Raw genomic sequence first — 13745 nt, 5'->3', positions numbered from 1 at the left:
CGGAATAACAATACCAAACTTCAAAAACTGTATTACAAAGTCATAGTAATGAAAACAGCTCGGTACTGGCACAAAAGCAGGCCTGAGGACTAATGGAACAAAATAGAAGACCCAGAAAAGACCTATAGTCATCTAATAATTTGATGAGGGAGCCAAAGACAAAGGCTGGAAGAAAGACAACCTCTTCAACAAATGGTGCTGGCAAAATTGGATATCCACATGTAGAAAATGAAAACTAGATCTTTATATAGCACCTTGTACCAGCATCAGTTCCAAATGGATCAAAGACCTCAGTGTAAGACCAAAAACCGTGAAACTTTACAGGAAAGAGTAGGGAAAACATTAGGACTCTGGGCACAGGTCAACACTTACCAAGTCAAGATCCAGAAGCACAACACATCAAAGCAAGACTTGGCGACTGCTGTAATGAGTGAGCTAACATTACAGTGTCACCACTGTAAGGTCACGCCCCTTCACAGCAATGTCTACCTTCAGGGAGGGCTGCTGACAGGTGTGTGCACTGGAGGTGAAATTATGGTTTATAACAGGAAGATCCTGGCAGGGAATGGTTTGTGTGTGTAGATCAGTATCCCTGGAGCCCTCAGCCCACAGGGAGGAGGAGGGCGTGTCCCCATGCCTGAGCTGATAAAGAATGGAAAATGATTTCAAGTGGTTGGACATCATCTCTCACTTGGCTTTTTTCACTCAAAGCTGGCACGCTACACCTTGTACCACACCTCCACATCTGGCTTTTTGGTGGTTAACTGGAGATAAGAATTTCACAGACTTTCCTGCCTAGGTTGGCTTCAAACTTTGATCCCCAGATCTCAGCCTCCTGAGTAGCTAGTATTACAGGTGTGAGCCACTGGTCCCTGGCAATATTCAGCTATGATTTTTTTTTTTTTTAAAAAGGTACAGTCAGAAGAAGGAAGCTAGTTTTGGGTAGGCAGAGTTTAAGAAATCCTGATGTTAGACCATGCTGTGAGGGTCTAAATAAACTCCACAGCGCAGTGGTGTTTCCGGAAGGCCAGAAAGGACACCCAATTGTGGTGTCGGGAGGGGTCTGAGCTAGAATGGCCTGAGGGAAGTCTGCAGTCTGAGCAGGCTGGGCCTCCCTCTGCCACACACAGAGGGTGGACCAGGGAAGGCACTGTGCCCAGGGCATGCGCCCTGTGCCTGCGTCACCCCACAGTCCTGAGAGCTGTGTTGACCTGCGACACAGCACTCAGAGCACAGAGCACCGCCGCACAGGGTTATTTGACTTGTGGGAGTTCATTTGTTATCCGCTTTTGAGTCCCACGTAGAGGCTGCAAGTCTGGACTGAAGCCCTTCCAACCCAGAAAGACTGGCATCTTCTACCTTGCACGCTCTCTACTGTCTCCGGCACTGCCACCTGCTTCTCCCTACGCATCAACCCTCCTTTGCTGCTCTATCCAACACCACCTCCTCCAAGAGAAGGTGCCACCCTGCCCGAGCGATCTTGCCTACCACTCTGGATACACTTAACACAAATGGAAGAGTTTGCCTGTGTGGCCACATCCCCTCTCCCCCCACAACCAGGCATCAGTGTTCTGTCCCTCCCTCTCAGTTAAAGTATAGTGAATATGTTTCTGGTCACTTGGGAGGGAGGGTCTGTTCATTAGAACTTAGCAGTGCTATAGAAATGAAGCAGTTTTTAGTGGTCTGAGGCTAGATCTCTACCCAAATCTTTCTCCTTGTTCTTTTTTTTTTTTTTTTTCCTGGGTCCGGTCATGGGGCCTGAACTCTGGGCCTGGGCACTGTCCCTCAGCTCTTCAGCTCAAGGCTAGCGCTCTACCACTTGAGCCACAGCGCCACTTCCGGCTTTTTTCTTTTTGCTTATGTGGTGCTGAGGAATCGAACCCAGGGCCTCTGGCATGCAAAGCATGCGTTTTACCACTGAGCCACCTTCCCAGCCCCTTTCTCCTTGTTCTTCACAGGGCCCTGTTGCCTTGGCCTCAAAACAGTCTTGAAGAAACTCAACAGACCTGAGAGATCCTTCTGGAAGTCTCAGAAATCCCAAGGCTCTCAGAAGTTTCCAGAGTGGCGGGCAAGCTCACGTATATAGCAAACCAGCACAAACAAAAGCAGATGTCTACCAAATCTACACTAGAGTTTCTAGAGCTTGAAGGATTACTGATACATATATTGATATGAAATGAATGTCAGGCTATTCGCCGGTTCATCGATATGCCCAGACTGAGGCTTATTGTGAGGGGACCAGTGTCTGGGTCTGATGAGGCCGTCCATCTCCAAGCTGCTGCTCACGGCATGTCCGCCGCGACCCCAGGAGACTGTGTGATCTTCACCTCTCAGCCAGGTGAACAGCGAGTGAAGGGCTGGGAAGATGGGAACTCAAATCTGTGAAATTAGTGAAGGCAGAGCACAGATGGGCCCCTAGCTGTCAGTCAGCCTCTGCCTGCAGAGCTCGTGAGGTCCTTACACATTCACCTGCTCTCCTGCATCGAGCATCGGTGCAGGAGATGGCCAGCAAGAAGGGGAGGCTTCAGACAGAGCACGGGCCTGCCCAGAGCTACGGAGGACACAGCCTCGTCACCAAACACCCCCTTATCAATGCCCAAACTGGGGTGTTCTGGCGTCGTGTGGGAGCAGGATGGTCTAACCGCTTGCTGGGGGCCCAGGCTCCATCTGAATAGCTCCCTCCCACCTATTGAAATCCCACCCTTCACAGAGAAGCACCAAAGCAAGAGACTATTAAATTTAGTTAAATATTAGATTTCTCATTTAATGATTGCCCACACAACCCGTTTTATCAGCAGAGAGCTGGTGGTCTCACAGGGGAGTTGAGTTAAGCCATTTTATTTGTTCCCATAATTGCATTCAAAGAGAGCGGGCGCTCAGCGGAGAAATAAGGAGAGATTGGCATTTCCCGGAGGACCCTGCCTTTGACTTGGGGGCAGTGGGGACCTCCAGTCTAGAGCGCGCACATGGCCACTCCTTAATTAAATGTGAGCCCCTCTAATATTTGGTGGAATTAGCTATTATCAGATCTGGACACGGCGAGCCCACAGAGAGGGACGCCTGCTCTGGGCCCGGCCCCTCCCTGCGAGGCCCGGCGCCGCTCCACTTGGGCTTCCAGATGGCCCCGGGGCTTGGGGAATTGCGGAAATCAATGGGACGCCAACATTTGGAAAACTGGTGAGCGGAGCCTCATGGACACCGACGGGCAGCTCCCCCGAAGGGGACAGCAGTGCCGGTCAGGTCGGGTGGCTCAGTGAGCGCGCAGCTGAGACACGCACCCCGCGTCCCACGCCTGCGGCTGCCCTGCGCATCTTCTGCCGCAGTGCCCATGTCTTTCTCCTGCCACCTTTCCAGCCGTCTTCCCACGCGCCTGCCATCCAGTGCCCACACACCACAGCAGATGGCCCGGTTTGCCTGAACACTACGTCCTTCCAGGCCCAATCCCTGCCCTGCTTTCCACAGCTTCGCACCTCCGCCGGGCCTCTCGGCACTGAGCTCTGGGTTTGCGTTGTGACAGCCAGTGTGGCACAGTGTGGGTAAAAGCCGCATCTCTGGCCGGGTGCTTGGCTCTCTGAAGGCAGGATGGGGGAAGGCAGTGTTGACCTTTGGTCCTCTCTAGCCCACACTGGGCATGCATGGGATTGGGATTGGATGCCAGAGGTGTGCATTGGGGGGCAGTTGGCACAGTGTGAGCTGTGGACTTGGAGCGTGGCCGGTACCCGCGAGGCCTGCCACGCTCTCTGCCCTCCCTGGCAGAGAGAAGAGGCACGAGGACGTGTCCGTGACCTGTGCCCAGGGTCAGGGCTCCATGAGGAGTGCCCCGGGCCAGGGTGGCCATGGAAGTCAGTGGTTTTTCCCGAAGCTTTCCCCTGCAAGCCACGCGGCAACCCAGATGGCCCTTCTGGTGTCAGCAGCTGGTGTCCGAGCCATGTTCCTTTCCACACGGAGGCTGAACCAGCCACAGGCGCACCAAGGCTTTGTTGATTTTCGGTGCCATTCCTAAGTTGTGCGAGCGTCCTGGCACCAAATGCGTAGACTTTGGTTCTAATCATAATTGCATTCTTAGGAAAACATCTTTTAAATAATTCAGAGTCACATCTGCGGACGCCCCATGGGCTCTGTGTGCCAAGATTTTCTGAGGGGGAAATGTCAACTATTCCCAGGTCGCGTTGGGGTTGGGGGTGGACAGAAGGAAATGATAATGCATTTTGCAACAGTAATTCCAACTTGCATCGTGGGGCCGGAGAGAGACATCAGCAATCGCGAGCCTCTCCCGCTACCTGACACGCACACAGGGTTCCGGTGACGTCTGTCCCCTGTGCGTCCTGTCGCACCACACAGGCCACTCAGCTGCCAGCCAAGGAATCCCACAGCTTGGTCAGAAGTGGCTCAGGCCCCTGGCCCTCCCGGGGAAGCAGGTCAGAGGGGCGCTGGCGGTGGACACATTCTGGATGACCGTGACAGAGGCCCTGGGTGCCCGGGCTGGTGGGCGCCGGGTCTGGTGGTGCTCCTCACTGAAATGCCTGGGACAAGAAACACTTCCAGCTTCTGATTTCAAAATATTTGTATCCATCATGAGATTCCTTGGCAAGGAACTGAGTGTGAACAGTGAATTCATTTGCGCGTCACAGCCTGATACACTTGGTCTGAAGGCCTACTGGGGCTTGAACTCAGGGCCTGGGCGCTGTCCCTTAGCCTTCACACTCCGTGTGGTTGGGTCATACCCCCTCTTCTGGCATTTTGGTTGATAAGTGGAGATAAGATTTTCACAAATTTTCCAGCCCCACTGGCTTTTGAACTGCAGTCCTCAGATCTCAGTATGCTGAGGAGCTGGGATTACAGATGTGAGCCACTGTGCCTGGCTCAGACAGTATTTTTGGTGTACCTCTGCTCTGACTGAATCTCATCGGGTCATCTGAGGGTATGTGTGGAGTTCCCTACGTGTGTCCTCATGTAGATACCGGGGTCATCCTGGGCCCGTACTTCAGTTTTCTTTTCTCCTTCCTCTTTTCTTCTCTTTACCTCCTTCCTTCCTTCCTTTCCTTTCTGTACTGGAGCTTGAACTCAGGGCTTCGTGATCTCCTGTAGCTCTTTCCCTTCAAGGCTGATACTCTACCAGTTGGTCCACAGCCTTGCTTCCGGTTTGGGGATGATTAATCAGAGAGAAGAGTCTCTTGGATTTGTCTGCCCAGGATGGCTCTGAACTGTGATCCTCAGATCTCAGCCTCTTGAGCAGCTAGAATTACAGGTGTGAGCTACTGGTGCCTGGCCATGGTTCAGTTTTCTAAAGTGATAACTGGTGCAATAAGCGGTCCTGCCTTGCGGCTGTGGTCAGTTGGAGAGGGTTAGAAATACATGGTGTGTAACGTGATGCTGGGTAACCTAGCCATGATGCATTCACCTAGGTATTGGTGAAGATTCGCCGTCTGTGGGCCTTGAAATGTGTGGGCTCCCATTGGGCCTGGTGAGCAGTGCTGAGTGCTGAGCTGCAGGCAGCACTGAGTGCTGAGCTGAGGGCCATGCTGAGTGCTGAGTGCTGAGCTGTGGGCCGTGCTGAGTGCTGAGCTGGTGTGCTGAGCTGTGGGCAGTGCTGAGTGCTGAGCTGTGGGCAGTGCTGAGTGCTGAGCTGAGGGCCATGCTGAGTGCTGAGTGCTGAGCTGTGGGCAGTGCTGAGTGCTGAGTGCTGAGCTGTGGGCCTTGCTGAGTGCTGAGCTGGTGTGCTGAGCTGTGGGCCATGCTGAGTGCTGAGTGCTGAGCTGTGGGCAGTGCTGAGTGCTGAGCTGCGGGCAGTGCTGAGTGCTGAGCTGTGGGCAGTGCTGAGTGCTGAGCTGTGGGCAGTGCTGAGTGCTGAGCTGGTGGGCAGTGCTGAGTGCTGAGTGCTGAGCTGTGGGCCATGCTGAGTGCTGAGTTGTGGGCAGTGCTGAGCTGTGGGCAGTGCTGAGTGCTGAGCTGGTGGGCAGTGCTGAGTGCTGAGCTGCGGGCAGTGCTGAGTGTTAAGCTGAGGGCCATGCTGAGTGCTGAGTGCTGAGCTGTGGGCAGTGCTGAGTGCTGAGTGCTGAGCTGTGGGCCATGCTGAGTGCTGAGTGCTGAGCTGTGGGCAGTGCTGAGTGCTGAGCTGTGGGCAGTGCTGAGTGCTGAGCTGGTGGGCAGTGCTGAGTGCTGAGCTGGTGGGCAGTGCTGAGTGCTGAGCTGTGGACAGTGGTGAGTGCTGAGCTATGGGCAGTGCTGAGTGCTGAGCTGTGGGCAGTGCTGAGTGCTGAGCTGTGGGTCATGCTGAGTGCTGAGTGCTGAGCTGTGGGCCTTGCTGAGTGCTGAGCTGGTGTGCTGAGCTGTGGGCAGTGCTGAGTGCTGAGCTGGTGGGCAGTGCTGAGTGCTGAGCTGCGGGCAGTGCTGAGTGCTGAGCTGTGGGCCTTGCTGAGTGCTGAGCTGTGGGCCTTGCTGAGTGCTGAGCTGGTATGCTGAGCTGTGGGCAGTGCTGAGTGCTGAGCTGGTGGGCAGTGCTGAGCTGGTGGGCAGTGCTGAGTGCTGAGCTGCGGGCAGTGCTGAGTGCTGAGTGCTGAGCTGCAGGCAGTGCTGAGTGCTGAGCTGTGGGCAGTGCTGAGTGCTGAGTGCTGAGCTGCGGGCAGTGCTGAGTGCTGAGTGCTGAGCTGTGGGCAGTGCTGAGTGGCAGGCAGAGGAAAGGGGCCTCTGCAGGCCGGTCTGCTTCACTGTGTGTTTTGTGCTCCCCTGGATTTTCTCTAGCAGCTTCCAGCAGCTTCGTCAATGGTGAAAGAATGCACCAATCTGAAACCCAGGGTCTGAAGTCTGCGTCGTCCGATGCCGCCCCATTGCCAGCCTGAGTGGCCCACGGCCCGTGCTGGGGACTCTTCACGGGCCACAGAGCTGGGGGAGCTTTGATGCTGTCAGCCGTGCCCTGACAGAGAGCCCCGCCCCCCTTGCCGGGGGCAGTGCGCACCATCTTACCAGTTTGGTAAACACAAACCCTTGCTTAAGGCTGCCCCAGCCTGGGACGCGATGGACACCAGACAGGGGAAGAGACCCACAGGCCACATAGACAGCAGCGGGAGGCCCGCCCGTGAGGGCCTGGAGGCCCATGTGATGGCCCGCGCCCCATGCACGCAACAGATGCTCAGGACAGTGTCAGCCACCGGCGTTGTTCTTTCCTTCCTTAGCTTACCTTCTCCTCCTTCCTCTCATTGAATTATTTTCTCTTAAACAGTGAGAAGAGAAGCAATGTGTCAGCCGTCGGTACGCCCGCACCACCCTGGATTCCTCATCGGTGAACTTGGCGGGCTCTGCCCGCCGCGCCTTCCTCACAGGCTACGGCGAGGATCCAGGCAACATTCTCTGCCCTGTGCCTCTCCTTCCTTCTCTCGTGAGGCAGGGTCTTCCTATATGGACGAGGCTGGCCTTGAACTCTCGATCCATCTGCTCAGCCTTCCAAGCACTGGATGACAGACGCATTGCCATACTTGGCTCAGATCAATTGTATGGACGAATGGCTCTTGTAAATGTATTGGACTATGCACCCCTGGGCCACTCCAAGAGTTGGCTCCAAGGGTTTGGCCCCCAGATAAATTAGTAAGAGCATCTCCCCAACAAGCAGGGAGACAGTCTCACACGAGTGGCTTTTGTCAGAGCAGCCATTTGTCACATTTAAAAGCCTAGAGGTAGTTTTGTGGTTTTTGTTATGTAGACCATAGACTTAAAGAAAAAGAACTCTTAGATTTGGAATTATATACCATATGCAATAGCAAAAATAGCTAAGAGTCCTAGGCCCCTCTCCCTGTCCCCAGGGGTGACATCTTAGATAACTGTGCAGTGGCAAAGCCAGGAAGCAGACATGGTGAACCATACTACCTACCTTCCTCAGTTCTTCACCACTGCAGTTTGTTTCTTGGAGGGTGTGTGTGTGTGTGTGTGTGTGTGTGTGTGTGTGTGTGTGTGTATGTGTGTGTGTGTGTGTGTGTGTGTGTGTGTGTGTGTGTACTGGGCCTTGAATTCAGGGCCTGGGCACTGTCCCTGAGCTTTTTTGCTCAATGCTAGAGTTCTACCACCTGGGCCACTGTCTTATTTCTGGCTTTTTTAGTGCTTAAGTGGAGATAGAGTCTCAGAGGCTGTCCTGCTTGTGGCTGGTTTTGAACCATGCTCCTCAGATCTCAGCCTCCTGAGTAGCTAGGATGACAAGTATGAGCCACTGTTCTTTTTTTTAAGAAGGGGAGAATTTTCACACGTGTCAGGGAGTCATTTTTTCAGTGCTGGCATGGGAGTCGAGTGTCTCACACCTGCACTTGTGTGATGAGCACTCTGCTGCGGAGCCACAGGGCCTGGCCTCATGGCGTCCTAAAACGTTAGCAAATTTCAGTCATTTAGCCACCCAGTCTTAGCTGCCACTCAGCTTAGTAAGGTTCTGACCAGCTTTTTTTTTTTTTTTTGGTTGGTCGTGGGGCCTGAACTGTGGGCCTGGGCGCTGTCCCTCAGCTCTTCAGCTCAAGGCAACTGCTCTACCACTTGAGCCACAGCGCCACTCAGGGCTTTTTCTGCTTATGTGGTGCTGAGGAATTGAACCCAGGGCCTCATGCATGCAAGGCAAGCGCTCTACCACTGAGCCACCTTCCCAGCCCAGTTCAGACCATCTTGATGTCTGACCGCGTCCACCCCCAACCGATGTCTGCACCCGTGGCCTGGCTCATCAGGAGTCCAGTTCTGTCAGGTTAGAGGCCCCGCCCCTGTTTCTCGTGTCCCTTCTTAAGAATTCCGTCCACGCTGCCCACTAACCCTGGCTGAGCCCCATCTCTCAATCCCAGCCGTTAGCCCTGCCACCTGTCAGGATGTCCCCGAGGGATGTCTTGCCACCATTCTGGGTGGCCATGTCCTTACCGGCTCCATGGGGGCAGGTGTGCAGGCTGCCGGCCTCTGACATGGCCCCAGGCTCCCACAGAGGCCCGGGTGTTCTGAGCAGAGGACCTCAGGCTCAGAGGAGAGCCCAGGGTCTACAGAGGGAGCTGCTTTGTCCCCTGCAGCCCCGGACCCCATTCAGAGTATTTCAGACCGGGGCAGGTAGCCGGGAGCAGGTGAGGCTGTGTGAGGCCATTTGTGGGCTCTCCTGCTGCACTTTTGACCTTCACACTCACTAGTTATGCAGGGCCACTCTGAGCTTAGGCCCTGGGACACTTCTGGGGCTCTGATGGCGGGAGGTGGGTTGGATTATCACGAGGTTAATCTTGTGACTTTTGTTTCCTTTGTCGCAAGGTTTGGCAAGATGTAGGAGAAGCAGCACTTACTTTTCTTATCCGTGGTGTTGTGCACGGTCACTCTGGGCACGCCGGGACCTGGGGTGGAGGGCAAAGAAACAAAATGGAGGCGGTCAGTGCTGAAAAGGGGAGAAGCAGCTTTCCTTAGGACCAGCGGAGTGCAGAGCACGTGGCTCAGGCACTGAGGCCCAAGTGGCCTTGGGGAGCTCCACCCCCACCCCACCCCCGGCCGCGCCCCAAGCCAGCCTCCAGGAACCCAGCTCACAGCTCGGATGCCGGTTCCATGGAGGACTTCTCCATCTGTGATGCTGCAAAGACGCTGTGCTCTGAACTGGGGCCCTGTGGTCCTGTCCTGGTGCGGGGTGCTATCCTCGGTCCCTGTGCTCTCTGGCCCAGGCAGCAGGGTTCGGGAAGGGCAGGCTGGCGGCCCTGGGCCTGCTGCTCTCTCTGACCCCAGACATTGGCACGTCTGATCTTTCTCTTCCCTTAATTCTCCGCTCACAAGCCTTCCATCACCCAATCTAAGTGGACACCCCACCCGTGACCACAGGATCACCTCAATGCTCACACAGGCTCCCTTCTTCCTGGAGAGCTAGCTCATTGTCACATGATGGAACAGCCCGGCACTCAGTGTCAGCACAGCTGGTCGGTGTCTCCCTCCTTACAGGAAGGACACAGGCTGCACCACCATCAAGAACTCAGCTTCTCCGTTGCTGTGATTCTTTCGATCTAGAAACGTTCTCCACATGAAGCTGAGTGGGTGGTAGCGGAGGGCACCGGGGAGCGAGGCCCGGGGCTGGAGAGTGTGTGGAGGGGGAGGAGGAGGTGGGGAGCAGGAGGCAGGCGGTGGCCAGAGCTGTCATGGGGACCACTGCCCGGCTCTGCCCCAGGTTGGAGACTCTGTGCCTGTGGGCACGTGTCAGGGCGGAGGGGCTCAGGCGCTGCAGGTCACGTAGGAGCTGGAAGTTTGCAGCCCTGAGGGCCCCTGACGCTCCCTCCTTCTCCTCCTCTTCCTCTGGTCCTCCTCCCCTTTCCCAATACTCCCTTCCTACTTTCATGTCTTTCCAAAAACCTATGAGAGAGAACACTCCATGCTTGTCTTTCTGAGTTTGGCTTACTTTGATTAACAGGATGATCTTCAGTTTTGTAATTTTCCTGCAAATGGCATGACGCTGTTCTTCTTTATAGCAAAATAACCCCCCACCACGTGCATACACTGCATAAACCCAGCCATGCGCATACACTGCATAAACCCTACACGTACACACACTGCGTAAACCCCGCCAGTGCATACACTGCATAAAACCCTGCCATGTGGGCTGGGAAGGTGGCTCAGTGGTAGAGTGCTTGCCTTGCATGCATGTGGCCCTGGGTTCAATTCCTCAGCACCCCATAAGCAGAAAAAGCCAGAAGTGGTGCTGTGGCTCTAGTGGTAGAGTGCTAGCCTTGAGCTGAAGAGCAGAGGGACAGGGCCCAGGCCCAGAATTCAGGCCCCACGAGTGTCTAAACAAACAAAAAACCCACCATGTGCATACATGCATTATCTCTCCCCGTTCACTGGCTCACGGGCATGCAGGTTTATTCAACAGCAAGGCCAGTGTCAAATAAATGTGGCATGCAGGTGTCCCTGTTGTGAGCAGACTGAGACCCCTTCAGGTGTATGCCCCAGTGATCACACGACAGGACCGGTGGCAGGTCTGTTCGTGGTTTCCTGAAGAGTCTCCATACTGGTTTCCACAGAGGCTGCACTAGTTTTCATTCCCACTGCTCCTCTTCCTTCCTACTGTGGTCTGTTCCCATGGACCCAGAGATGGGGCCCTCACATACCCAGAGATGGGGTCCCATGTACCAAGAGACAGGGTCCCCAGAAAGACTGCAGGATGCTGGGTTACATGAGAATCTCTGAGAAACACTATACATGTTCTTACCATTAGCATGCTCTCCTGGTACTTGGGACCTGGCATTTAGAGTTGTTGGTTGCCTACTTGAAATTCAGTGATACCTGGGCCACCTGTACTTTGACTTGCTAATTCTGGTTCCCCCTTCCCAGGAAGGAGCACCAACCCAAGCCACTGGTGCGTGAACACCTAGGAGAGAGCACTATGGAAAGGCAGTGGAGCACTGGCTAGAGGATTAAATTACTGAGGACAACTAAGCATTCAGGCTTGTGGATCTGTTTCCCCCCAGGGAGGCTGCGTGGACTGCAGAGTGGTTATTGAGAAGTAAAAGCCTACAACTACTTGCTCTGCACATTTCAGGGTGAGTAAATTTGCAAACAAAGCACACCCCACATGCTCATTAATAATGTAAACAGTTACCATTTATGCAGTGCCTACCATGTAAAAGGCACTCTGCTAGATGTTTCATATGAATAATTCCTAATCTGATCACAGCAGGTCTGCACAATAGATGTCTCTAAGTGTGTTTTACTGGTGAAAAGACAGGTTTGAGAGCAGGGAAGTCAATAAAAAACTTACTGAGCTTGGATTAACATTCCTTCCCCTTTTAACTCATTAATGCAATGCTTCAAAAAATTCATATACCAAGGAAAAGCACAAAATAATAACTGTGACTACTTTTTAATCTCACCTCCTAGAAATAATCAAAATATTTCTAAAATGTCTTAAAGCCACACACAGAGCGAGTATGTGAAACAGCATAAAACAAAAATAACATAAGCTACTTGCATCTACATCTGCAAGCTTTGCCAAATCTTTTCCTCTTCTTCTTTTTTTTTCTTGGCACCCGTCCTGGGGCTGGGCACTGTCCCTGAGCTTTTTTACTTAAGGCTGGTGATTGACAACTTTGAGCAACAGCTCCACTCTTGGCTTTTGGATGGTTAGCTGGAGATGAAAGTCTCATGGACTTTCCTGCCTTGGCTGTCTTTGAACTGTGATCCTCAGATCTCTTTCAGCCTCCTAAGTAGCTAGGACTATAGGAATGAGCCACCAGTACCTGTCTCCTTTGACACATCTTAAGTTACACTGGCCCTAGGTATTAAAAAAAAACAAACCACGAAGCCAAACACAGTGGTTTAAGGCTGTAGTCCTGGCTACGTGGGAGGTAGAGATCAGGAGATATGGCTTAAGGCCAGCCTGAACATAAAAGTTTGGGAGACTCCATCTCAAACAGAAAATGCAATCAACAGGTAGAGGGGACACCTGCACTGGTCAATGTTCACAGCAACCGGACATGGACAGCTGAAGTGGCCAGCCGTGGGTGGGGCTGGGCATTTAAAAAGTCAGAGACTCCGTCCTTCGTGACAACATGGACGCATCTGGAGGGCACTATGCTAAGCAAAATAACCAGGCAGTGTGTGGGGATGTAAAAATGTCAAATGCCCACAGAGAGTGTAATGTTGTCCACCACGGGCGGGGTGTCGGGGAGGGCTGGGGAAGGGGGGGAGGTCAGGGAGAGGAGGAAGGTGAAGGGATACAAAGTTTCAGTTAGACAGGAGGCGGTATACTGTTTAAAAGTACTGTGCAAAATAAAAAAGTACTGTACATTAGGTCTATAGTTAATAACCCTGTATTGTATTGTATTCTTGAACAGTTGCTAAGAGAAAAATATGCCAGTGAGAGCATAATAGAGGGTTTCCCAAGGTAAAATACTTCACACAGGCGGGATGTTTATTCTCGCACCTTTTAATTTGCATAGTAAGTTGTGCTCATCCTTGTGCTATTTGGGAAGTTAGCTCTTTGTCATCCTTGTGCAGATGTTTTCTCCTGTGTTCCTTAATAGTGTCGTTGGTACAAATGATAGTCATTATTGTGCAGAATCTTAATTATTAGTATTTTTTTTAAAAACAGAGCTATCCACACAACTCACACTGTGGTTTCTCTTCACTTGTGTGGAATTCAATTCAAGTCATGGGGCGTTCTGCCCCATGGAGGGCACGGTGCTAGGTCCATGGGGCAGGTGTCAGTGAGAGACAGACATGAGGTTTAAAAATCTAACAGGGAAGACGCGCGTGCGCACGCGCGCGCGCGCACACACACACACACACACGGACACGATTGGCTCAGTCATCTGGGACCTGGGTTCAGGGTGCCATGCTTCCATTCCCACAGGCAGGAGGGTGCTGGGCGGCTGGGGCCAGCTGCAGGTCTGTGCCAGCTCTTTGTGCAGAATGCTGAGGTCTGCAGTAAGAGCAATGGCGCGTCAGCAAAGCCCCAGTGGGCACCACTTTGCGGTTACGTGCCTGGACAAGGGTTTGGGGACGTCCTCATTGCTATTGTGGTCGGTGGTGTCCAGCGCCATGGATGCACAGACTGATGGACACAGGGAGGTGTGCCGGGGCCGTTCGCCCGAGGGGACGGAGGAGGAGGTAAGCAGACGGCACGGGATCTCGGTGCTGCTCCTTCCTGCTCATCCTGTGGATACTTTTTGTTTTCATCCAGACTTGGGAGCTGGGAAGCAGACACTTGTGTTTCCTTATGCGTAGCTCTGTGGATGAGGTCAAGTACTCCAGATGTGGTCCATATGTGATGC

General features: G+C 53.3%; 1 protein-coding gene across 1 annotated transcript in view; it reads right to left on the bottom strand.

The window, feature by feature from the left end:
- Dpp6 (dipeptidyl peptidase like 6) overlaps positions 1–13745 on the bottom strand; it is a 456045-nt gene that overhangs the window by 20117 nt on the left and 422183 nt on the right. Inside the window, exon 17 of the mRNA XM_042677192.1 lies at positions 9285–9332. Within this exon, the coding sequence (XP_042533126.1) occupies positions 9285–9332 (48 nt within the window). The remainder of the gene's footprint in view (positions 1–9284; positions 9333–13745) is intronic.

This window comes from Dipodomys spectabilis, unplaced genomic scaffold (genome assembly GCF_019054845.1).
Source record: "Dipodomys spectabilis isolate Male_0828 unplaced genomic scaffold, ASM1905484v1 ptg000034l, whole genome shotgun sequence".
Taxonomy (NCBI): domain Eukaryota; kingdom Metazoa; phylum Chordata; class Mammalia; order Rodentia; family Heteromyidae; genus Dipodomys; species Dipodomys spectabilis.
The sequence above is the reverse complement of the archived record's forward strand: the minus strand, read 5'-3'. Positions and strand labels throughout refer to the sequence as shown.